General features: G+C 38.7%; 1 protein-coding gene across 2 annotated transcripts in view; it reads left to right on the top strand.

The window, feature by feature from the left end:
- babam2 (BRISC and BRCA1 A complex member 2) overlaps nt 1-27,981 on the top strand; it is a 190,278-nt gene that overhangs the window by 54,400 nt on the left and 107,897 nt on the right. For both annotated transcript variants that reach the window (XM_056768777.1, XM_056768778.1), the window contains exon 5: nt 27,622-27,816. In XM_056768777.1, coding sequence (XP_056624755.1) covers nt 27,622-27,816 — 195 coding nt within the window. The remainder of the gene's footprint in view (nt 1-27,621; nt 27,817-27,981) is intronic.

Here is a 27,981-nt window from a genome sequence, read left to right as displayed (position 1 = left end):
GCCATTGTCCCACTCCCCCCATGGCAGTATCATTTTACATATAACACACTATGTAAATATGATATCTGAAAAAATTGAGGATGAAACATCCGTCCATGTTTAATGCGCAAATCCATCAGTGATACAGTACAATACAGCATATAAAACATTTAAATGTTATATGCAAATAATGAAAATTTAAATGATATAAGAAAGTTAAATATTAATTAAAAATGCTCTTGTTGCAGTGACTTCAGTCAGTCGTTCACTTTCAAAATACATTTTCATGATAATTTACTCACCCCCAGAGCAGGTGAGTCGAGCGGAGTGGGTTTTTATCCAAAGGCAGGAGCGATCGCTCTGTCTCGCTCCATTTCCGCTCTGATACTGCTCACACCACGATTCTAGGGCATGCACAAATCCACTAAGAATTTGCTGTTGTGTTTGAAATAAATATATGTTCTATTTTGACGGATGTTGCTGTGAGTTCTTTATAGGATATAGGCTGCGTAAGCGGGAGCAGAAATTCTCACCGCTCAGCTCGCTCACATGCTCTGCTTATCCCCATTTCATCCAAGATGTTTCAGTTTTTTTCTATAGTAGAAAGAAATTAAGGGTTCTGATGAAAACATTCCAGGATTTTTCTCCATATCGTGGACTTCAATGGAATCCAAATGGTTGAAGGTCAAAATTACAGTTTCAGTGCAGCTTCAAATGGCTTTAAACGATACCAGACGATGAATAAAGGTCATATCTAGCGATTGGTCATTTTCTAAAAAAAATTAAAATATATATGCTTTATTAACACAAATGCTCGCCTTGCTCTGTTCTGCGTTCATGACTTCATGTAATACGTAACTACTCCTTTAACCCTTACATTCCTTAACAATTTCATTTGAAACAAACTGTATAAACCTACCCTGACTTTCCTATTCAGATAATAAAACCAGCCATAAAACGTTACTTTTTCCTACCTGTTGTTGGAAAACTTACATGTTGACATTGAGACGTTGACGTTGAAATTGTTTTGGAGAGTTTTTTCTAATCTGGATCCCTGTGTCGTCACAGAGATTCTATTCCTTTTATTGGCCAAAAGCACAGCAAGGCTGCAGCTCGTTACTCTTGTGATAGTGAAGTTTAGGTGTGTCTGTTTGCTCATGGCATTTCATTGATGGCTGTTTGTAACAAGGTTCAGTAGTTGGGAAGGAAGGAGGCGGGAACCGGCGAATATTCAAACCATCCATCCATACATTTTCTACCGCTTATCCGGGGCCGGGTCGCGGGGGCAGCAGTCTAAGCAGGGATGCCCAGACTTCCCTCTCCCTAGACACTTCCTCCAGCTCTTCCGGGGGTACACAGAGGCGTTCCCAGGCCCGCCGGGAGACATAGTCCCTCCAGAGTGTCCTAGGTCTTCCCCAGGGTCTTCTCCCAGTGGGACATGCCCGGAACACCTTCCTGGGAAGACGTCCAGGGGGCATCCGGAAAAGATGCCTGAGCCACCTCAGCTGACCCCTCTCGATGTGGAGGAGGAGCGGCTCTACACTGAGCTCCTCCCGAGTGACTGAGCTTCTCACCCTATCTCTAAGGGATCGCCCAGCCACCCTGCGGCGAAAGCTCATTTCGGCCGCCTGTATCTGGGATCTTGTCCTTTCGGTCATGACACAGCTCATGACCATAGGTGAGAGTAGGAATGTAGATTGACCGGTAAATCGAGAGCTTCGCCTTGTGGCTCAGCTCCTTCTTCACCACGACAGACCGGTACAGCGACCGCATTACTGCAGAAGCTGCAGCGATCCGTCTGTCAATCTCCCGTTCATCCTTCCCTTACTCGTGAACAAGACCCCCAGATACTTGAACTCCTCCACTTGAGGCAGGTACTCTCCACCCACCTGAATATTCAAACCACTTTAAGAAATATAAACAAACAATAACACGGAAGTAAAGGTCCACAAGAACATAAATATAAACACATGTCCGGCCCCATTCCTCTCTCGTCAGCAGTCCTGTCACTCTTCCTCTTATGCTCCCGATTTCCTCCGTGAGATATGCGAGACTGGTGTGCGCACAGCTGATTCCAACTATCACTCACGCCACCGGCCCCGCCTCACGGCTCCCGTCACGCCTTCCTCACCACACTGCTATATAAACTGTGGATATAACGGTGGATTTGGAGATCGTTTGAAACTGATAGATGGCATGGTCCCCAGTGCTAAAAGATGCCAGACATTAACTGCACACGGTAAGTCAAACTAAGTAATACGTTTGTGTTTTGTTGGCAATTTACGTGTATGTGCATAATGTACAAAACACAAAGGGATGATGTTTTGCTTGCCCGTGCTGTAGTTCCATCCTACTCTCCTCACTAGTCCCACCTCTAAAAGCTAGTGTTTTTCAGGAAATAATCCTGTATCTTTCTTTTATACATTTTATAAAACTAAATACACTTCAAAGATACGATCTATGCAATATTACTGTATAGGCACTCGAGATTAATATAAGATTGGCAGAAACTGCCTGTGATACTGTGTTACCTGGCAGCTTCCATAGCTCGGCGGTTTAATACTTTTGCAAGGACGATACTTAAGTTTTTGATTTTTCCATAAAATATTTCCCATCAAAAACACATTTTGAGTTTCGGTGTTTCAAATAAAATATCCATCAGAATGAAATTTAAGTTTACCATTTATATTTTTTAATGAGAGAATTGATGAGGGGTCTGATTACAATTTACAAATCTCATGACTTTTCTGTGATTAATCACATTGTTAAGCATACAATTCAATAATGAATTCAAAAGAAGTGAATTGTGCACTTTTATTTTAAAAGTACTGTTATATGAACAAAAGTGCAATAAGATTAAAGACCATGTTCCCCACGATCCCATTTGTCAACCTTTAGTAAGTGTGTAATGTTGCTGTTAGAGCATAAATAATACCTGCAAAATGATAAAGCTCAAAGTTCAGTTCAAAGCAAGATATTGTCTTTAGCAGAATTCGCTTTCAAGGACTACAGAGAACAGCTGGATCGGACTAAAGCCCTCTACTTCTCGGGTACATGATGTTACTATTCTGAGTGCTTTTAATAACCTCCGCCCACAGGATTACGCCAAAAAAGGGGCTAGGTCTTCCTTCGAGTAGTGGAAAACCACAGGTCAAATATTAAACGGACTATAAATTCCTATATGCAATATTAATTACAGTTGAAAGAAAAAGTATGTGAACCCTTTGGGCTTACTTGGATTTCTTCATAAATTGGTCATAAAATGTGTTCTGATCTTCATCTAAGTCACAACAATAGAGAAACACAGTCTGCTTAAACTAATACCGCACAAACATTATACGTTTTCATGTTTTTATTGAACACGACATGTAAACATTCATGGTGCAGGGTGGAAAAAGTATGTGAAACCATAGGCTAATGACTTCTCCAAGAGCTAATTGGAGCCAGGAGTCAGCCAACCTGGGGTCCAATCAATGTGATGAGATTGGATGTGTTGATTAAAGCTGGCCTGTCCAATAAAAAACACACATCAGTTTTGAGTTTGCTGTTCTGAAGAAGCGTTGTCTGATGTGAACCATGCGTCGCACAAAAGAGCTCTCAGAAGACCTACGATCAAGAATTGTTAACTTGCATAAAGCTGGAAAGGGCTACAAAAGTATATCTAAAAGCCTTGATGTCCATGTGTCCACGGTAAGACAGATTGTCTAAAAAAGGAAGAAAGTTCAGCACTGTTGCTACACTCCTTAGGCGTGGTCGTCCTGTAAAGATGACTGCAAGAGCACAGCGCAGATTGCTCAATGAGGTGAAGAAGAATCCTAGAGTGTCAGCTAAACACTTACAGAAATCTCTGGCACATGCTAACATTTTTGTTGACAAATCTACAATAAGGAAAACATTAAACAAGAATGGACTTCATGGGAGGACACCCCGGAGGAAGCCACTGCTGTCCAAAAAAAACATTGCAGCACATTTGAAGTTTGCAAAAGAGCACTGCACCACAGCACTACTGGCAAAACATTCTGTGGACAGATGAAACCAAAATTGAGTTGTTTGGAAAGAACACACAACGCTATGTGTGGAGAACAAAAGGCAAAGCACACCAACATCAAAACCTCATCCCAACTGTGAAATATGGTGGAGGGGGCATCATGGTTTGGGGCTGCTTTGCTGCCTCAGGCCCTGGACGGATTACTGTCATCGATGGAAAAATGAATTCCAAAGTTTATCAAGACATTTTGCAGGAAAACTTAAGACCATCTGTCCGCCAACTGAAGCTTAAAAGAGGAAGGACGATGCAACAGGACAACGACCCAAAGCATAGAAGTAAATCAACATCAGAATGGCTTCAACAGAAGAAAATACGCCTTCTGGAGTGGCCCAGTCAGAGTCCTGACCTCAACCCGATTGAGATGTTGTGGCATGACCTCAAGAGAGCGATTCACACCAGACATCCCAAGAATATTGCTGAACTGAAACTCTTTTGTAAAGAGGAATGGTCCAAAATTTCTCCTGACCGTTGTGCAGGTCTGATCTGCAACTATAGGAAACGTTTGGTTGAGGTTATTGCTGCCAAAGGAGTTTATTTGGTTATTAACCAGTTATTAAACCCAAAGGTTCATATACTTTTTCCACCCTGCACTATGAATGTTTACATGTTGTGTTCAATAAAAACATGAAAACGTATAATGTTTGTGCGGTATTAGTTTAAGCAGACTGTGTTTCTCTATTGTTGTGACTTAGATGAAGATCAGAACACATTTTATGAACAATTTATGAAGAAATCCAAGTAAGCCCAAAGGGTTCACATACTTTTTCTTTCAACTGTATGTAAAACTTCTGAATTCTAAAGCAGCCCCCCGGCCTGGCAAATAGTGCAAACAGTGTGCAAACTGTGGCGAGGAACCCAAAACGCCAATCGAGGAAAAAACCTCAGACAGAAAGAACCCAGGCCCAACCAGGAGATTCCAGTTCCCCTCTGGCAAAAGCTGCTGCCTCTGCACAAGCTCAACAGTATTTGCACAACAAGGCTAAGTAAAAAAATAAACAAACTTACTAATAAGGTAAATTATAGATCTAAGATTATCATTAACAATCTAATAGCATTTTAAATTTTGTAGTGAAATTGTGTCAAATCGTCGCGTCCTTTATCCAGCTCTATCATCTCACCTCTTGTCAGGTCACCGCTTCCCATTTTCAGCTCTGCCATCAGGTCTGGGCATGAACTGCATACTGCGGTAACCTTGGAACAAAGAGACAAGACTGGATGAGAGTAGAGTACTGTTCTGCACTTTTTGATGCTTCAAGTACATCCTTTGTTGTTGGAAGTGTACCTGGTTGATCTAAATAATGCAGCCTAAATCCTATGATGATCAATATTGTGGACTGCACATGATTTTGAAATTATAGGTATTACCAACTGACAGGATGCCTGAGAGCGTATTACAGCACATGGAGGACTGTAATACAATAGAAGTTCACTCAAATACTGAGGCTTTTTAGGTAATAAGCTAGATCTTAAAGTTAATGCGATGCTTTATAGGTAGCCAGTGCAAGGTTGACAGAACCGGGGTTAAATGCTCATACATTTTTGTACGAGTAAGAACTTGAGCTGCCGCGTTTTGACAAGTTGGAGTTTTTGTAATAGGCTTGCAGGGCAACCACCTAAAAGTGCATTACAGTAATCTAGTCTTGATGCCATGAGTGCATGAATTAATTTCTCTGCATCTGACAGTGACAGCATATGACGTAGTATAGATATATTCTTAAGATGGAAAAATGCAATTTAACAGGTGTTGGCGACATGGCTCTCAAATGACAGAGTACTGTCGAATACAACGCCAAGATTCTTAGCTGACGACGAGGATTTTATGGAGCATCCGTCAATAGTTAAGCAGTATACTTGGTTGTTACGTATGGCGGTTTTCGGTCCAGTAAGTAACACTTCTGTTTTCTCCGAGTTCAGCAGTAAAAAATTGTTACTCATCCAGTTTTTTAAATCGACCATGCATTCCATTATTCGATGGAACTGCTGTGTTTCATGAGGCTTCGAGGAAATATAAAGTTGAGTATCATCAGCATAACAGTGAAAGCTAATTCCGTGTTGCTTTATTATATCTCCTAGAGGTAGCATTTATAATGCGAAGAGCAGAGGCCCTAAGACTGAGCCCTGTGGTACACCGTTCTGGACTTGCGATTTGCGGGACACGTCATTGTTTACTGCTACAAATTGAAAACGGTCAGATAAATAATACTTACACCATTTCAATGCTATTCCGTTAATGCCGACATAATTTTCGAGTCTATGTAGGTGTATGCTGTAGTCAATGGTGTGGTTGCTGTGGTTTCTTCAGTCGCTCTGTGAGAATAGAGACAGTGGTGGACGATAGACTTGAAATATGTGAAATATAAAGGTTTTTATAAAATTACAAACATGAACATCGATTGTTTAACGCCCAAAAAACATAATCAAAGCCTCAAAAACAGCCAAAGACCGGGTCCTTTAACATTTTTGACAAATAATGTGCTTTTTCAAAGCAGTATTTCCTTTACATAGTAGCATTAACAATTTTAATTTGAAACATTTGTTGTTTAACATTTATCTAATCAAATTCAATATAAAAGGGCATTAACGTTTTGTCAAGTTTGATATAGAAAAACAAGGTATAAAAAGAGCTGCAAGGAGCACCATGAGGCCAAGCTAAGAGAGCAAAAAAATGCATAATCGGAACGCACATGAAAAATGGACAGTTCAGGAAGAACAAAGCGCAGACTCTACACAAAAACTCTCAACACGCTCAACACTTGATTCGAACCCACAACCTTAAAGACTCAAGGCCACCGGCCCATCAGGTTGCATCGCTAAGCCGCACACTCAGGGCGTTGGATCAGACTCAGACCTGTGGATCGATTGCTTTGTTCCAAAAAGGGGGGGTTAAATCGCTATAATATTGCAGTTTATTTTAGTTTGGTTTGCATTCACAAGGCAATATTTAATTCACAAACATTCACAATGTTTGCATTCACACTTTTGCATTTTTGCATGTTTGCATTCACATTTTTGGTTTGCATTCACAAACCAAACTTTGATAATAAAAGTCACGTGCGAGTAAATTCTCCTTTGATTGGTCAGAGTGCATCTGTTTATTTTTTGGCCGGCCAGCTGCGCATTACACCAGTCTTGCATCTCTCATGGCGGAGCTCGGGAAGCATAAAAGGAGGAAAAGGACGAGAGAACCAGGCCTGGATTTTATGTTATGTTTAATTATGTTTGTGTGGCCGGCAGTCGACTGTGAGGGAGCTGTTAGCACTTTACTTTCACTTTATTGAATGGTGTATTTTATATGAAGTTTGGTTTAACGTTCGCCGGTTCCCGCCTCCTTCCTTACTTTGAACATTGTTGCAGGGAGCCATTAGCAAAAACAATCTCTTTTGCGTCACGCAAATGTATGTATTTGGGTGACGTACGTAATTACCCATCATACATTGTGATACAGTCTGGTTCGTTGGGTCGGATGGCTCCAGAGTTCGTTTGCAATCGGGTCAGGACCACCTTGTTCAGGCAGTCTTGGAGCGATTGTTTTAGGGCGGATCCTAGCGCGATTACCGTGTTCACATATGCCTAAACGAACCGAACCACGAGAGAAAATGCACCAGGTTTCGAAACAAACCCTTATGTGTGAAAACGTCCTTAGTTGCTGTAGAAGAACAGAGCCAGAGCAGGACATAACAGCATGAGTAAAGCAAAGCGGAAATAAAACACGCATGGGAAACAAATAGGTGAGACTGAGATGAAATTGGTGACTTCATCCACAAGTACAACAAATGCACTAGAAGGTATTCAACCTCTGAGTTACCAGGCTTGTGGTTCAGCAAACTATATATATATATAAAATATATATGGCCGTGACCCTTGCTTATATGGAATTTTGACGTAATTCTTTGTTTATTTGTCTGTTTCAAAGTAAGAAGACATGAAAGAGATCTCAGTATGGTAGTTTGTACTCTGACTCTAGTTGCGCTTGTTTAAACATGTTTTCTTCATTTGCCACTGCATACAATTCACACAATGCAAAGAACTCCTTATCGTTGCTGTTTTGTTCCTTAGCCGGAATATTACTTCCGGCTTTGCTACTGATCGGACGCATTTACTAGCGCTCCATGCTTTGCGCTTCTGCTTTTATGCTTTATCTTATTTAAACACCAGCGGTTCAGTACAGTGCTCAGACTAAACAATTAGGCACTAAAACCAAAGACTGGGAAATACTTCAAAACTTTCTCTAATTAACCAGGATTTCCAACTGCGGACAATTGAAACTCTTCAGAATAACTCCATTGCCCACTCTCAAACTGGTGTGAAAATGCCATTTTTTGGATCAACATCCACCTGCTTCTAAAACTGCCACAAACTTCTACAAAAGATTGCAGTTCTCGAAACAAAGCTACTCACAATATTCAACACAGCTGATACTCGCCGTGGACCCCCTCAGCATGTAGCCGGTGAGTTCTGTGAACCCAGCACTTCTCATCAGATTATAGTTAGCTCAGACAAACTTGTACAGATGCAAACAAAGGTAGCTGAAGACACACCGTTGGCAGAAAAAGTGCTCAAGACCTAAAGCTCGTAATATCAGACTATCAAGAGTTTCACAAATTGCCGCATTAGCTTCATCTACCCCAGATATGACTAAGACTCGACTAGACAATATTGGTACTCTGCCATCCCCTGTACATCTTGAGAATAGATTTGAGGCACTAATGAATATGGGTGAAGAATCCCCAAACGTGGTCAGGCAAAAATCAAAAGTGGACACTGCAGTTGGCAGACGCTCTGTGTCAAACAGGCACCGGCACTCTGCTCAACAAGCAGCCGAGCCAAATACTCTGATAGTGGGGGACTCTATTATCAGAAACCTTCGTAGCAGGGCTATACGTACATACTATTTCCCTCAAGCAATGATTGTTGATGTAAGCAAGGAACTCTCAAACATCCTGAAACAAAATAAGTCTGTAAATCGGATTGTTGTACATGTGGGGAAAAATGATACTCGAAAAGAGCAGTCAGAGCTCCTAAAAAGGGATTTTAATGAACCCTTTGAAATGCTTGGAAAGCTAAAAGTACAGGCATTCATCAGTGGACCTCTCCCAGCTCGGGGACGAATATGTTCTCTCGGCTACTCAGTCTGAACATATGGCTGCAAAAAACCTGCAACATGACAGGACTGAACTTCATTGACAACTTTAATCTCTTTTGGAGTCAAAGACAACTTTTTACAACAGATGGCCTCCACCCACACAAACTTTGTTCAAGAGTGCTAAAGGACAATATCCTCTTCTCCCTCCTTCACCCATCAGTAGAGTGTGCCACTCCACTCCTAAATGGCACAAATACACCTGGCCATAGTGACCCACCTCAGCAGTTGGATGGACATTTGGATAACACCACTCAAGCTGTACCCTGCCCAGTGACATCACATCAGTTGGACGATGACGAGGACTCGACACCCAAGGACGTTTCTGTGGATAACAACCGGGAGAGCAAAAACAACATACTTCAGTCTTCAGAAACACCAGACTCACAGCCCCTCTCACTACACACTCGCTCCCTCTCTACTACATCATCTCTTTTGAGCTTCTCAGAGAAAATGGAGGAACTAGTATTTGCTGGAACAAAACTATCCCACTCTATTGTCGTGAGTCCTCACGTTTCAACTAAAAAGCGACGGGCCCCACAACCACCAAAGCCTCTGGGTCAACCTGCCCAACCTGCTCCCTCTGAAAGAGCTCTCCGGCCTCTGCCACAACGCCAGGGATCACACAAAACCCCCATCTGCTGGAGATCCACTAAACAAGACTGCAAAGAGCACTGGTAACTGAAATGAATTGGGTCCCTGCTATGATAACAGCAGCAATCTCAAATATTTACAGAACAAGTGGGATCCCGGTGTTCCTTTAGTTTTCCCTATATCTGTCCTGATAAGTGAACGAAAAACGAATGCCTTTTCCAGTCGTATGGCAAAGCTATCTCATCTAATATTTTTAGACGTCACCCTGAGAATGACAGGGGTAAAAACTAAAAACGGTTACTATTCAATTAGCAATTTTAAACATCCGTTCACTAAAAAACAAATCCTTTTTGGTAAATGACCTCATCACCAGTAACAAACTGGACTTCATGTTTCTAAATGAAATTTGGTTAGATGATAGTTGTAGTGCTACAATCCTCAATGAATCTGCCCCCCCAAACTATACTTTTATAAACGTTTTCAGAGCTGTTAGGAGAGGTGGAGGAATAGCTGCTCTATTTAAAGATTACTTTGACTGCAAGCAAGTTTTACTTTGTGACTACCTGTCCTTTGAATACTTGAGTACTGCTTTAAAAGGTGCACCACGCATTCTGTTTAAAATTATTTACAGACCACCTAATTACTCCCCAGTCTTTGTTGATGATTTTTCAGAACTGCTATCAGCTAATTCCTCAGAATTTGACTGCTTTGTTATTGCTGGAGTTTTTGATATTCATGTAGACAAGACAGAAAACAACACTGCAAATGAACTTTTAAATGTTTTAAACACTTTTGATCTGATCCAGCATGTGCACGGTCCCACACACAATCGTGGACACACTCTGGATCTGCTTACTAGCAAAGGCCTAAACATTTCATCCACTATTATTAGAGATGTGGCACTGTCTGATCATTTCTGTATTTTCTTTGATATATCAATCAGTCCTGCGACTGAAAATAGACCCGTCTCTATAAAACAGAGATTCATACATGAGAACACCAGTGAGCTATTTATGAATGCTATTTCTTTGTCACCGAGTATATCTGCAGACTCTATGGATGTTCTCCTTGATGGCTTTGATGCAAAAGTTAAAAATGCTATCGATGCCATTGCTCCAGTAAAGCACCCTGGAGAAACACATCAGCAGTGTACAAAGCATGAAAAGAACATGCAGAAAAGCTGAGCGTATGTGGCGAAAAAACAAAACTTGAAGTTCACTATAACATCAATAAAGACAGTCTGCATGCATTCAATGTTGACTTAGGCAAAGCTAGACAGAATTTTTTCTCTAACATTATAAACTGCAAAATAAATAACACTCAAACCCTTTTTGCAACTGTAGAGAGACTAACAAATCCCCCTAGTCAAGTTCCAAAGGAAATGCTGTCTGATGACAAATGCAATGAGTTTGCAACTTTTTTCTTTCAAAAGATCAGTAATATCAGAATGGAAATCAGCAAAGCTCCGTGCGGCAGTCAGGTCAGTATGACTTCAGTGCATCAGAAATTAGTAACTTTGTCTGAATTTCAGACAAGTGATCTCAAAACCCTGGAGGAAACGGTACAGCATCTTAAGGCGTCAACTTGCAGCTATAAAAGAGCAATCTAGACAAAACCTTACTGTCCAACTACAGACCAATATCAAATCTTCCTTTTATAGGCAAGATCATTGAAAAGGTTGTCTTCAAACAGCTGACCAAATTCTTGAACTCAAATGGCTTCCTGGACAATTATAAGTCTGGTTTCCGTCAGCCTCATAGCACAGAGACAGTGCTCATAAAGATAATTAATGATATTCGATTGAATTCTGATTCAGGCAAAATATCAGTTCAGGTTTTACTAGATCTCAGTGCTGCTTTTAAAATGGTAGATCACACTATACTCCTACATAGGCTGGAAAACTGGATAGGGCTTTCTGGGTTGGTACTTAAATGGTTTGGGTCATACCTTAAAGGGAGAGGTTACTGTGTGAACATAGGCAACCATCAATCTGACTGGACACCCATGACTTGTGGTGTTCCACAGGGCTCAATTCTTGCTCCGCTCCTCTTCAATTTGTGTATGCTCCCACTTGGCCAAATAATGAAAAAGTACCAAATTGCCTACCACATCTATGCAGATGACACTCAGATCTATCTAGCCCTCTCACCCAATGACTACGGGCCTATTGACTCTCTTTGCCAATGCATTGATGGAATTAACAGCTGGATGTGTCAAAACTTCCTTCAGTTAAATAAAAACAAAACTGAAGTCATTGTTTTTGGTAACAAGGATGAAACTAACAAGGTAAACACATACCTTGACTTAAGAGGTCTAAAGACACAAAGCAAGGTAAAAAAGCTTTGGTCATTTTGGAGTCTGACCTTAGTTTCAATAGTCATGGCAAAGCAATAAGCAAATCAGCCTACTACCATCTCTGAAACATAGCCAGAATCAGATGTTTTTTCTCAAGCCAAGATTTAGAGAAACTAGTCCACGCTTTCATCACCAGCAAGGTGGATTATTGTAATGGACTCTTTACAGGTCTTCCCAAAAAGACCATCAGACAGCTGCAGCTCATACAGAACGCTGCTGCCAGGATTCTGAGCAGAATCAAAAAATCTGAGCATGTCACTCCAATACTTAGGTCCTTACACTGGTTACCAGTTACTTTTAGAATCAACTTCAAAGTATTATTAAATGTCTATAAATCACTTAATTGTCTTGGACCTAAATAAAGTTTAGATATGCTCATTGAGTATAAACCAAACAGACTTCTCGGATCATCAGGATCAAGTCAGTTAGAGATAACAAGGGTTCATTAGGGTGAGTCAGCGTTTAGCCATTACGCCACCCGTAGCTTGAATCTGTTTCCAGAAGACATCAGACGTTCACCAACAGTAGCTACTTTTAAATCCAGATTAAAAACACACTTGTTTAGCTGTGCATTCACAACCTGAGCACTGTGCTGGTTTACATCAACTGCACTTCTATTTCTAATTTATTTTATTTTGCTCTTATTCTTTTTACATATACACTCACATTTTTAATCCATTTTATTGCTGTTTTATTGTTTCTTAAAATCTAAAGTATTTGTGATCTTAAATCATTTGCATTTTAAAGATACGTTTTATTTCTTTCTGTCAATCATTTTATGTAAAGCACTTTGAATTGCCCTTCTGTATGAAATGGTCTATATAAATAAACTTGCCTTGCCTTAGCCGGGAATTTTTTTTTATTCTGCAGGCTATTAATTTCCTTCCAGTTTATCATCAATAGCATTAATTAAGCCTCTTACACCTGCGCATATTACGTCTTTATAATATGCGAGAGCACTCCTAGATAAGCGCATGGTTGATGGAGGGTTGACGAAATTGAGTGGTTTGTTCTATCAACTCCCCGTTAGGAAGAGATTTTAAACGAAATGTCCATGTAAGAGTTTGGTATCGGTACCTTTCCATTCAGTTCTGGTGTTCCGGGTTCATATGAGCGCTTCAGCAGTCTTACACCAACCCCAAATCCTCTCATTGGTTGAGACATGTTGTGACACCATTCAACGGCCAGTACCGATAAATATCCCACCCCTTCTGTGAGCCATGATTTGTCTGAACGTTTCTGAGCCAGTGAGCAACGGACTTTCAAAATAAAATATTATTAAAAAAACTGCGTTAATCCACGATAAAATAATTGTTGCCATTAATTACTTAATGCTTTAACGCAATAATAACACATAAACTTTCCTAGCCCTAATATATACAGCGGGGAAAATAAGGATTTGACACATCAGCATTTTTATCAGTAAGGGGATTTCTAAGTGGGCTATTGACACAAAATGTCAACCAGATGTAGCCATCAAGCCAAATATTGAATTCATACAAAGAAATCAGAACATTTAAGTATACAAGTTCAGTCATAATAAATAAAGTGAAATGACACAGGGAATAAGTATTGAACACACTTTATTTAATACTTTGTAGAAAAGCCTTTGTTGGTGATTACAGCTTCTAGACACCTCTTGTATGGAGAGACCAGTCGTCTGCAATACTCAGGAGTGATTATGGCCCATTCTTCCACACAAATGGTCTTTAAATCTTGAAGGTTCTTTGGGCCTCTTTTATGAACTTTGGTCTTCAGTTCTCTCCATAGATTTTCTATGGGATTTAGGTCAGGTGATTGACTAGGCCATTCAAGCAGCTCGATTTTCTTTCTTTGAAACCACTTCATTGTGTCCTTGGCCTTGTGTTTGGGATCATTGTCTTGCTGAAATGTCCACCCTCTTTTCATTTTCAGCTTTCTGGTAGATGGCAGCAGATTTTTATCCAGAATGTCCCGGTACATTTCTCCATTCATCCTGCCTTCAATAATATGAAGTCTGCCAGTACCTCTTGCTGAAAAGCAGCCCCAAACCATGATGCTTCCACCCCCAAACTTAAGTGTTGGTATGGTGTTCTTGGGGTGGTGGGCAGTGCCATTTCTTCTCCAAACATGGTGTGTAGAATGACTGCCAAAAAGTTCAATTTTGCTTTCATCTGACCACACTATAGTCTCCTAATAATCCACAGGCTTCTCCAAATGCTCTTTCACAAACTTTGACCGAGCCTCAACATGCTTTTTGTTCAGCAATGGAGTCTTGCGTGGTGAGCGTGCATGGATGCCATGGCGGTTCAGTGCATTGCTGTTTTCTTTGAAACAACAGTTCCTTCTGATGCAAGGTCTTCCTGAAGTTCTGCGCGAGTGGTTCTTGGCTCTTGTAGAACTCTCCTGATTATTCTTTGGACTCCTCAGACAGAGATCTTACATGGAGCACCTGATCGTGGCCGGTTCATGGTGAACTGATGCTCTTTCCATTTCCGGTTAATGGCCCCCACAGTCCTCACAGGAACATTCAGCATTCTGGAAATGCGCCCAGAACCATTCCCATCAAAATGCTTTTCAACGATAAGATTACGAAGATCTACAGAGAGATCTTTGCTTTTACCCATCATGAAGTCTTTCCTGTGTGCCTCCTAGGTAATGAGAAGCCTTTATAGGCCATCAATTAGGAGTAAAGCAGCTGATATCAATCAGTACTGATAGGGGGCAGGGTTTCTCTCTCAATACTGACAGATTTCAGGTGATCTCCTGGCTTTCTATGCCATTTTGCACCTTGTTACCTTCATGTGTTCAATACTTATTCCCTGTGTCATTTCACTTTATTTATTATGACTGAACTTGTATACTTAAATGTTCTGATTTCTTTGTATGAATTCAATATTTGGCTTGATGGCTACATCTGGTGGAAATTATTTGTCAATAGCCCACTTAGAAATCCCTTTACTGATAAAAATGCTGATGTGTCAAATACTTATTTTCCCCGCTGTATATATTAGTGCTGTCAATCAATAAAAAGATAATCTGATTAATAAAAAAAAAAATCTGTGAGTAATCACGATTAAGCGCACATAACATTATGTTTTTAAATATACTTGTACACATGGCTGTAGCCAGCTATGAGGTCACCTTATTGAAAAATAATATGTGAAGCTCTAAATGAATATTTAGCAGTTTAAAACTCTTCTGAGTGTTTGCGTTACACGTATAGAATAATATCTGCGTATGCAATCACCGCACTACATACCCATAATTACTTGCTTACCTGTTTTTATGTAATGACACACTTCAGGAAGTTAATATATTGTTGAGCTGCATATGGGAAAATTTTATTTTTATTTTGTGCATGTTTTTCGACACGGAATCTCACAGCATGTCATTGTCAACTTTAATTATATAAAATAATTTTATAAAAACAAAACAGTTGACAGTGAAAATGTTGGGTGGCTAGTATAACGGAAGCCAGCGAGAGAGAGCTGTGCAAGTAAACATGACTCTCCGATTTCAAGAAGTGCTCTAGCCACAGACGCTTAGCCTCCCCGTTAGAGCGTTAAAGACCTAGGAGTTATACTAGACAGCAACCTGTAATTTGGAATCAAATGTCTCAATCTGAAATGTCGCAAAGACAGCCTACTCCCACCTTAGAAATGTTGCCAATAACAAAATATTCTGTGTTGCTGACGCAGAGAAGGTCATTCATGTCATTCAGGACCTCAAGACTTGACTACTGTAAGCTACTTGGTTGTCCTGCATCTTCAATTAACAAACTGCAGTTGACATACCAGGGCCAGAAAATACGATCAAATAACCGCAATGTTATCATCCCTTCACTGGCTACCCATTAAGTATCGTATTGACTTTAAAGTTCTTTTAATAACTTACAAAGCCTTAAACGGTTACATTACAATCCATCATGCTCTATAAAATAGCACCTAGAATAACTTAATCCACCTTGGGGATAGGCAGAGCTTTCTCATACGTAGCACCTAAACTCTGGAATAGCCTTCCCGAAACTATTTGAGGGTCAGACACACTCTCCAAATTGACACCATGCACTGTGCTGTGTTTTACCTTTTTTCTGTTTTTCTCCTGAAAAGCGGTTTTGGAACAATGCATATTGGGAAAAGCTCTGTATAAATTGAATTGAGAGCGCTTGTCTCCCATACCGGACCGACGCAGGTTCGCCACCGGAACAGCGGATTACATTAACATTGAAGAAACATTGTTTCTTTCTGTCTTTCTTTGTTTCATGACTCATGCTTCTTATCATTTGTTCCAGAAAAAAACTTTTTATCATTAGAAAATAAAAATTTATCATAATATTAAATCTACCGAGCAAAATCAGGTCAGTGCGGTAAGAGGCAAGAAACTTGCGACTTTAGCCGTGGTTTCTTTCTTTGTGAAGATTTTTCTTAATGTCAACCAAAATATCAGAAACAGTCTATTTGTTTTAAAACCACTTATAATTGGTTGCCATTTAAACAAGAGGTCATTACAGTGTTTTAATATGTAAAATGCAATATTAAAAGAATTTAACTTTTATTTTGTTCTGTGATTCTGTGAGGCACAGCAGCAGGTTTAAGAATGCAGCCTTTCCCATTTTCACAACTGTTTGCATTCATTTAGGATTTTATTTAACACGTTGGAGTATCTGCTTACGAAAATATTAGACAAGACAGGTTTTTTGCCATAATCAGTGTGTGTTTTTGTTCATTCAAGGATGAAAGACGAGTTAACATTGGTACACTGCTTGACAGATTCTGACTGAGATTCACTGATGCAGCATTTAGCCCGTGACTGTATATACCAAACGGGACCGCTGTCGCGTTGCGACATGTCCCACAACTGGAAGCTGTCTATCTATACCGAGCGTGTCAAAGCAACTGTTTCAAATCGCGCTTAAATGGTTTAAAGGCCATTACATGAATATGAGCTTGATTATATAATGTAACGCTGGATAAAGGATGTCAAAACAAACAAATGCTGCATGCGTTAAAAGAATAAGTTAATCTGAAAATATATATATATACAGTGCCCTCCATTATTATTGGCACCCTTGGTAAATATATTCTGCATTATTTCTCGTTTTTATCTTTTATTAAAAAATTTCAACAATTCATTGAAGGAAAACAATTTCAAGTGTCCCAGAAAAGGATATAAATGCTTAATTATATCAGTTTTAAATTTTTAAAGTTGTCAAAAATCTGTTTTGTGACAACTGGCCGGGGGGGCTGCTTTAGAATTTAGAAGTTAGACATAATTAGTATTGCATATAAGAATTTATAGTCCGTTTAATATTTGACCTGTGGTTCTCTCTCCTATGTGTGCTTTCACTGTGCGTGTGTGTGAGTGTGTTTGCGTGTTTGCGTCTATGTCAATGTGTGTAAGTATGTATGCATATTGTGTGTGTGGAGCATCTGTATGTCTGTCTTTTGTTGTTTTTCACTTTTTTCTTGTTTTTACAGGTATATGCCTTTATGTTTTTCTTGTATTCAATGTGTCTCATGTACAGCTGCTTTGTAACAATGAAAATTGTAAAAAGCGCTATATAAATTAAGTTGAGTTGAGTTGTTTGTTTTTTGCATTATTGTGCACGGAGTGTAGATTTGTTTTTTTTGTTTTTCAATTTAAAATAGTTTAAGACAAGGGTGCAACAAGGCAGTGTATATATATATTGTATAAATACATACACACGCACACACAATATTAGTACATTTTGGAAGCCTATGTTTTTGGAAGCCTTACCAATCTGAGACTTGGGAAGCTCTGGTCTATTGTTTTATTTAGCCTTCCCCTTCCTCTGGATACAGAATTTCCCATAAATCCCTAACCCTTTCATTAGTCTACGGGAATTGATGTTCAAGTCTGCAAGGCTTGCTTATGGCAACCATACCAACAGTTCTGTTTTTACGAGTCACTTGGCATCAAAGGAAGCATTGACAATAGAAGGTAGAAGGGGTTGTATTTCGTCTGAAGTTTGAGTCGCAGAAGCTGTAGTTTACAGATGATGTTTATAAATTATTTAAGAGACTGATCAATTCACTTTATAATACATTAATATGACATCAGGAGCCGAACGGATTACTTTTGTATTGCTTGTATATGCTTTTTGACCTCTTATAACTCGCATAAATCAGGTCCCGCACTTTATTTCTCTTAAATGAGTCATGAATTAAGACATCAATTGTAACCTAAGCTTATGTTATATAAGAGGGAACCGTATTCAAGCGAACATCCTCTAAGTATCAGAACTGAAAACACCCTTATTACTAAATTACAATGGTTATTGAGACCAGGCTTGAGAACGCCAGGTCCTGTTATGTACTTATCCGTCATAGATAGGTTGAACACTGCCTCCATAGAAGAATATCAACGACTACTTCTCTAGCCCCACACACTGGTTCACGCATGACAGTACTGAAGTAACACAAGTTGCGAGGCACCAGATAGAGCAAGCAAGCAATAAAATGCCGTTATACATTGCAAAATATTGCGCAGTCAGTGCCTGGTTGTGGAAGAAAACAGACGGTGCATAAACTTTCTTCGGATTCCGACAATAGTAACGCATGGTTGAAGTTTATTTTTAAAGACGTCCCAGCTCACATGGGTAAAGCATTGAGCGTTTGTTTGCTTCATTTCACCGCGTATTACTTTGTGAACAAGGCCCAGGTAGACACTGGATTTGCGGAGAGACTAAAATTAAAAAGCAGTGCTCTGCCATCAATAATGGATCCGATAGGAATGATGCAGCAATCTCGTGTGTGTAAAACATTTTTTGTACTATGTTTCACTATTGAAACATAGCACAATATGTTTTGTTAGAGATCGTTTGATATGCCCTGAAAACCATATTTGCATGGGATTAGTATTACCTGGGGACCCACTAGTCATTTATAAAAATTGTAGAGGTTTTCTGTAATCATAATCCTGGGCGAATCGGCCAAGATTGTAATTTGTAAAGTAAAAATTCACCTACCATATTTTGATGAACACCGAGGTCCTGTTATAATGTTAGTCCCTTGTGAATCGGCACCTCTGTGATTTGGTGGGCTCATATATCATTTTTCAAGGTTTAATCCACTGATTGCGAATAATGGAGGCTGTTTTGAAGTCTTTTGATATTATTTCTGGTGCAGTGATATCACTTGTGCAAGCAGTTGGATATGAGGATGGAAGTTAGCCTATTTCCACATGCGCTGCGTGATATCACTGCGCCTGCTGCAGCCATGTTACGGCAGCAATCTTCCTTGATTATTACATCGGAATGGGAGTATAGTTCCTAATCATATCGGCCTTGAAAACCGCAACTTTTCATTTTACGCCAGTCTTAGCACACGATATAAGTAACGAAGAGTCAAGTTTTAAATAGAAAAATATCGAAACTCTTGTAATTTTTGAACGCGATGCTTCTGGTCAAATTGGATTCAATGATCTATGCTAAGCTATGCTAAATCGCCCAACCCGGAGATCGGCTGACTAGATTAAAAAATGGGAAAACTCAATTTATTAACCTTATTAACCCTGTAAGTATAATAATGAACAAACATTATAAGCGTTCGTTTTTGTCAAAGAAAAAGTGTCAAAGATCTAACGCTGCACACAATGACCCATCCTTAGTTCTGATGAGCACAGATAAAAATATTTTGAAGAATGCAATTTTCAGTTGACTACAAATCATAGGAAAAATAACTTTGGTTGTCAAAGTTGCCCCAGAACTGTTATCTTTCCTTGATTCTTCAAACTATCTCATTCTGTGTTCAGCCGAACAAAAAAATAGCTAAAAATCTACTCTGGTATTGGATGATGTCCCAGAACTGAAAAATTGCTACATTCTTCCAAATATATTTATTTTTGTCTTGAAGAACAAAGACATTTATACAGGTTTGGAACAATGTAAATGATGACAGCATTATCATTTTTGGGGGAACTGTCCCCTTAACTTTAACTGCTTTTGTAGTCGGCACAATATTACTAACCACTAAATAGACTTATAAACAAACACAGACCGGAAGTTAAGGCGCATAACTGTCACAATACGCGTATCTTCGATACAACAATCTATACTACCAAGGTCATCCCTGAAGCACATACTGAACTTGGGAACTTCATGACCATGGAAGATTATTGAATTTCCTCTTCTGTAATCTATTTGCCGCATTTAATAATAGGCATTCAATAATTGCACATCTTGTTTAAAATTTAATTGTGAAAATAAACAACATATGTGATTTAGTCTGACCTCTTCAGCTAGCTGAACATTTTCTGAAAGTTCTTTCACGCAAAAATAAAGTATTTTTAAAAAGATGAAGCCCTGCTTCATAGTAAATGTTGTTTGGTTTAGTTCAGTTTTTTTACAAGCATCATATTTATATGAGGAGAACATTATAGACCTCATCAGCCAAGTCCTTTTGAACACATGACAAAAATAAATTTTGTGTGATCTTAAATCTGGCACTCTTTAGACACTTCAGAAGGTAAACTGAACACTTGCCCAGTCTTTAATTAGTCCTAGATTCATTTAATAGTGTTTCTGTTTTTATTTTCAGCTCATTATTTTGTTATCGTGGTTGACTGACTTATTGGGCCAGCGGCACAAAAAATATGTTAAGTCTTAAGTACCTATATTAGAATTACCCCAAATAATTATCTCTGCATTTCAGATGACACCTCTTCCTGCTTAGAATCATGGATTTAAAATAGATGGATTAAATGTTGAAAAAAACTTTCACCATCACATTTTCCCCCCTTATTTTATTTTTGAAAATCTACATTCTATGAATTCATAAAGAAAATTAACCAATCCAGAATGTCCTATAAGATTTATTTGCCAATTGCCATTGTTTAATGCGCTCACCCACAGATATCTTGTGACACATTTTTAGAGTAGATTATGCAGAACACCGCTATCAGAGGAACTTTCTTCCTGCGTGTGTGCTCATGTGTGTGGGTGGTTGCTCGGAGGGTTCGGAGGACTGGGTGTGACTCCCAGGCGTTATTGAACCGGAGGCATCACGCCCACAGTAAATCAACCTAGCGCTGACAGATCAACATACAGTAACTCACACTTCCCTTTTAAAATGCTCCTATTGGGGCCATAAAGTACTGTGGAAAACAATTTTTTTTTTTTTTACTGTTACTATGTTACTATTACTTTTGCTGATAGTTAGATGTAAACAAAATTTCTAACCTGTTTTCTGTCAATCATGCAGATTTTGTAATATTCATTATTTTTTATTGTTTTCTGTGGTTTAAAAATATTTTATGTTAGGATATATTTATGAGTTAGGTTGACAGTAAAAACCCCAATTAAAAAAAATAAGTCTCTCCACTGTTTAAACTTATGATCGATAATGTGTGTAATGGTGTTAGTAATGTTTCTGTCTGAGGTGTGTTGAAAGATTGCATTGTGCTGAAAGTATGAATTGGTTTCCAGGCAGACAGGACTCTGAGTGACTCAGAAAGAGTGTAAATATTGCGTCACTGTACCTTTTTTTGTAGGCCTTTTTGTTTTATTGCCTGTATCTCCCATTTCGAAACCAACGGCTGTCTCTTTTGTGTTGTCTGGGGAGAACAAAGTTACATGCAACTCTGTGATCCAAACAAAGTTCATCTGACCAGCACATTTCTATCATTTAGTCTTTCATTCTATTTCATAAACTCATTGGGCTGTTCATACCCTCGTCCTAAATCACCTACCCAAAGAATATCCATATTATTTTCCGTCACCCAAAACTTGCTGGAATTCCATTGTTGCTGGTAACCACAGACTGCCCAGGATGATGAAGTCATTTAAATAAGGCTCCATCCTCTACAGGCAAAAAAGGGCAAGTCTGTCTTTCTTCAACACAATGGGATATTTATTTTTGCTTGTATTGATCTGCAGAGAGACATGTGGCCAGGCAGACCGAGGTTAGCCTCTTTACTGCTTTGAAGGGGCCTTTATTTTCATGTCTACTAATCGGTTTTCTGTTCATTGATTTGGTTCTTTATGAATGTGGCATACAAATAGCTCTGACCATTGACCTTTGAGATTTCAAAACAGATAGTTCTAAATATAGGATAATAACTGATATAAGTGGCTAATGGACATGTGAGCAATGGAGGTTATATCATAACCAGCTGGGCTTGACCGTTTCTGGCACGGGTTCAGCCATTAAATGCCTCAGATGTTTTCTTGGGTCATTTGTATTCGGTTTTATAAAAGTTAGTTAAATAAGTGGTTGCACTTTACACAACCAACCATGCAACTCAAATTGACGGCATTCACAGTTACCCAAAAACATTGACGGCACAGTCATGAAAAAGAGAATATATCTCTCTCTTGCTGTCTTCTGCTGTCTTGTTGTCTTCTGATGTGTTGTCTTCTGATCAAAGCTACAGTTTATGGAGAATGTCTTTCATATCTTTGAATAATTGGCACTCTAACAGAATTATGTCTAATCATTGTATCTTACCAGGGACTCAGGGTCAAAGTGCTGTATGTTGTAGCTCAGTGCACCCACTAAAAATGGCCAAGGCTATCATCTGCTCTCTTTAGGAAGCTTTACCATACAAGATATATACATATATCTATTCATTGATAAATGGTAGTCTAATAAATGTCTCACACGCACATGTGTTACTCCCTACAAAGTGGAGTGACACTAAGCAATGAGGTCATCTAATGTTTAAAGTAAGATTTACTGTAAGACATTCTCCTGAAAACCACTCCTCTCTTGTGGAAACATTCACTTTCCTATGACCCCTTTCTCATGATCCTGTAAAGAATTTAAAAATCGATGTAAGATTGTAATGGTTATTAAGGTTTTTTTAGGTCAGTTTTAAATGAAATAGGCAAGCCTAATGACTCCGTTAAAGATTGTACGTAATCTAGTGTGTAATAATTGCGGCTTTAATCTTATTTTTTCTTAGTAAATCAACATAATCATAAAGTCTGTTTTACTTTCACAATTTGACATAATTCATGTTAAAACACATTCGCCTTGAATTTCTTAATTCCATTTGTTTTAATATACTCTGCAGTTTTACTCTGGGAAAATTTGAAAATAAATACTCTAATTTGTTGCATTTTATTTAAATTAATCTCAAATTGTTTTATTTGCTTCAGACATTTACTTGTAATTTAAAATTAATCAAAAATCGACCTTGAAACGAAGTAAATATATTATTTAATTTCAAAATAACCAATTATTTGTTAAACACAAGTGTGTTTTTTACTCTTAAAACTCTAATTTCTAATTAGATTTTTAAAAACAATGATTTTCAGTTAGTCCAGGTTTTTTGTGTACGTATGCACCAATTTAATACTTCACTGTTTCTCAAACTGTGGTTCACGCAATGCTAGTGGGTATTTCAAGAGAACCCTGGTGGTATGTGACACGACAGAAAATTAAAAACTCTATATGTTAATTTACATTTTGTGTTTTAATACAATTTTAAATGTTTAGATGGATAAATACAGAATACGTCCCTATGTGCAATTTTAATAGGCCTTTAGTTGTATGAATGATTGTTTATATATCATTGGTCGATGTAACTCAGGCGCGTGATAGGCAGGCAACTCAAACACAGAGCTCGAGCAGACAGGCAGCCTACAGTATCTCACCCTCTCTCTTCCGATGTATTAGTGTAAATTAATTATGTATGTATTTCAGAACCTGATCCGCTGTTTAAAGCCGTTGTTTATGCTGTTAAGCGCTAATACTCAGGTTTAAATCAATGAAGCGCAAGTTGCGATTTAGTTTTTACGCACCACTTTGACAAGAGTAAAGTGGGAATCTGTTTGTTATATCAGACTTTGGTTAAACACAGCTGATCTCCTGGTGTTTAAGTATACATATATTTTATTTATTTATCTTCTTTGTTAAATATTCATTCCACATTGTCTGTCTTAAATATAGTTTTGTAGTATTTCTACAAGTCCCCACAAAGTGAATAAATCCCCCTCATAAGTAATTTACAGAGCCATGTTTACAGTGCACTAAAAATGTTTGTCTTCACTATTAAAGCTGACTAACTTGAAAAGCATGGAAAAACATGTTCTTTAGTTTGAAAACAGCTGGTAAATAAAAAAAATCTTTCTCACGCACCTTCTCTGGATCTGTTCCACATTTTGTGGAATGATCTTCCCGTTGCTACAAGATCAGCAGATTCTTTAGCCATCTTTAAGAATTAGCTGAAAACAGATCTCTTCCGTCAGCACCTGACCGATTAGTTCTGACTAATATCTCTTTTCTACTCTTTTCCTTAAATAAAACTTATGAGCTATATGAGACCAGTTTTCCCGCACTTATGCTTTATGTTGTCCTTATGTTGTGCCAATTGCTTCCATTGTTTACCTCATTTGTAAGTCGCTTTGGATAAAAGCTTTTAGTTCCCCACACAAATAAATATAATCAATTGTATGCAAGGCCATGGAGAGAAGGGGGCCAACATTCTTTGTCTGCTAGGTTATAGACAGACCCTAGACATACCTGCTTACAGTTACCTTGTCATACCTTATTAGGTCATAAGGTGAAACCTAAAGTATTTTGCTTGCAGTTGTTCTTGTGTTCTTTTTCTGTACCTAATATAAAGGGCTGCCTGTGCAGAAATAAACGAGTAAGAAAGCTAACACAAATATACCCCTGTGATGGTCTCTTACTCCCAGAGCTCTGCTGAGAACATTCTCTCCCAACATTCAACCCATTTATGAATTTAGTCAGATTATTTGAGGAAACCTAGAGTTCAAAGGGAACCTAGAGGAACAAAGAGTTCGAAAGGAACCGTGATCCAAAAACAGAAAGTAACCTAGAGTTTAAAAGGAACTAAATGACTTAATGTAAATGTATTACATGGAGGACAGGGTATACAGATAATGATTCACAGCTCTACTATTAATTTAAGTGTTTATTCATATGATTTTCTATGGCGGTTCTTTGGTGGTACTAATTTTATCAAAGGTACTACTTGATCTGAAAAGTTTGAGAACCACTGAAATAGTACATTTACAAATATATACTTACTTAATCATATCTATCTCCTTATTTATAAATTAAAGATTCTTTTGAGAGGTATTGCCTGGTAATGTATTTTAAATTAAAAAGTAAATAATCAATTCTTTATAAATTTGTCTTTTTAGAATAAAGTAGAAAAAGACCACAAAATGAACAGGTGGATAGGATTGGGCATGGATTGTAATTTACTTGGTTGTCTGAAATGCTATGCCATGGCTTACCAGTTCATAAAAGCTAAATAACTTTTTAAAAATCCTTTAAAATTGTTTGTGAGCGTACTATTTATCTTGGAGTAGATTGTTTTTTCCTAATGCCCGGTCACAACTGAGGACCTCTTTTTCAGTCAACAGTCAATTTACGTCATCTTCAAGAAGGCATTTTGATTTAATCCAATAAATGTAACAAGTGCAGCTAAATACTATTGCTTGTGTGGTTAAGAAGTTGCATAATATATGCCTCAATGGACAGAAGAATTTCTCTGTCCCCTCTCTTTTCTTCTGTGACTCAGTCAGGCCTGTGTTCCTAAATTAGTCATAGGAGCAATGAAATTCAAGATGAAAAATCCAAGGCAGCATGTGACAAATTTATCTTAATCCAGGCTGTTAATTTGTGCCTTGAAATGACATAAATGATTATTTGTTTGTCTTATTTTTAAATCTTGACAAAAAGGAGTATCCTTTAAGTGAGATGCACATGATTTTATTAACATGCTTGCAAATATTTTACTTCACTTTATTCATTTAGTGTCACGTATATTTAATTTCATCTCGTGTACATCTCACACATCACAGAACAATTGGCCCTCGGAGACGAAGCTGGCTGTTTGGTAGAATTAGGCCAGGGAGAAGAATGGTGGAATGCTGCTTGAAAAGGTGGCAGTTTGGTTTTTGCCCCCTCACACTAAATTTGCATACCTGTGCACTGCTCTAGTCAGGGAAGCTCATGCAAATTGGGATCACCTATGCAAATGAGGTCAGTCTGTAGGAGGAAAGAAGGAAAGGCAAGTAGACCGTGTTGGCATCCATGCCTTTTCCCGCTCACACAGCCCGCAAAAACATAGCGATGCAAACTCTGCGACAGGCATACACCCACTCAACTCATTTCCTTCTCTTATAGAAGTGATCTCAATAGGAGGTACTGTAAATATCCTGCACTTGCTTGCTGTTTAAAAGATAAATGTATCTTTTTTTATCAAAACATTGTTCACATTGTGCACAAAAATATAGCACGGACACAAGTTGTCTAAAAACTGTGAGAACAGTGTTTCCTATTTCTCAATGGCTTATTTTCACATTATTTTGGCATTTAGGCCTGATCGAACATAAAAGCCTTCTCACAATAGGTCCTGTAGAGCAGCGGTTCTCAATCCTGGTCCTCGTGGATCCCCACTCTGCAAATTTTGTATGATTCTCCTACCACTTCGGAAGTTTGTTCAATACGCCTGTAAGAGCCCTGCGAACTAAACATCACCAGATATTCTGCCATAATTTTTGTTCGAAATGGGCGTATAAATTCCATCCAAAGGGCACTAAGCATGACTACGCAAATCTCAAGATTACGGTTAAATAACCCCTTCAACAATCCGTATTAGGTTTTGTCTGTGTGAGGACGCTTTATTCGTGTTCTTAAATTAACTTCAGCCGATTTCATGTCTGCAGTGAGTAGAGAGCAATGAACACTGTTAGGGAGCACGTCAATCAAAACTATTCATTCATTGAGCCCTCTTCTAACGAGCTGCCGATTTAAATCAGGTGTGTTAAACAAGATAGAGACACAAAATATGCAGAGCGGGGTTCAACGAGGACCAGGATTGAGAACCGCTGCTGTAGAGTACTCCATACATATTAGGACATCTTCAGACCTCAGTGTCGGTACTCAGATATTAGACAACACGGCCTCACACCTCAAACAGCGTTGGTGCTAAGATCTTGCACAATCAGGCATCAATCAGTACAGCCTCAGACAGAATGGCATCAGGCGAAATGGCCTTAGACTAAAAGCAATCAGGTCTTGTACAACAAGGCATCAGGCGAAACAACCTCAGACGATAAGGCATCAAATGTTTCTACACTTGACTCCACCCCTCATATGATGTCACGATCGTAAACCGTTCTTTTTCAGAATGCTGAATTTGACTAACTTTTTAATAATCAACAAATAGGTTTGCCTTTTATTATTTTTTTATATTCAGCATCACGTATTTACATTTACATTTAGTCACTTAGCAGACGCTTTTATCCAAAGCAACTTATAAAGAGTTTAGGGAGCAATAAGCGATATGTCATACAGGAGAAAAAATACAATAGGAGCCAATACAAAGTTACTGGTTTCAACAAATGCTAGACCACTACCTGTTGAGAGAAAGAGAGAGGGTTAGTTTTAGAGTTATTATTATTTTTATATTTTTCATATATTTAAATATGGGCTGAAAAGGGATGGGTGCTGTTTTCACCATCAGCTGTGTTTGAGTTTTTTTATGAAATGCTGACTTTTTTCCTTATTCTCTACCCTGACAGCACTTGGTGTCGTGGGATGCTGGTAAACCAGAGTGTCTTCTACTGCTGGTAAAAGAGATGCTCCAGCAGTACCATCAATACCAGTGCCAGCGTCTACGCGACAGCTCCCGCCTTCTTTTTGAGTATGACAGCCTTCTGGAGGACCCCAACTATGGTCGCAGCATGGAGATCTACGCTGGACGCAAGAACAGCTGGGTACCTGTGCTGAATTACTTCAAGTGTGTGCTAATCTAATAAGGGAAAGAGTAGAACTTTTCTTTGGGGAGATTTCTGATCATTTAGGTCAAATGGATCAAAATTATTCAAAAGTGCTGGTTTATGGATATTACAAGGACAAATATTTGAAACATTTGTGTCATT

The sequence above is a fragment of the Triplophysa dalaica genome, chromosome 15 (assembly GCF_015846415.1).
Source record: "Triplophysa dalaica isolate WHDGS20190420 chromosome 15, ASM1584641v1, whole genome shotgun sequence".
Classification (NCBI taxonomy): domain Eukaryota; kingdom Metazoa; phylum Chordata; class Actinopteri; order Cypriniformes; family Nemacheilidae; genus Triplophysa; species Triplophysa dalaica.
Note: the sequence above shows the minus strand (reverse complement) of the source record. Positions and strands in the feature narration are given on the sequence as shown.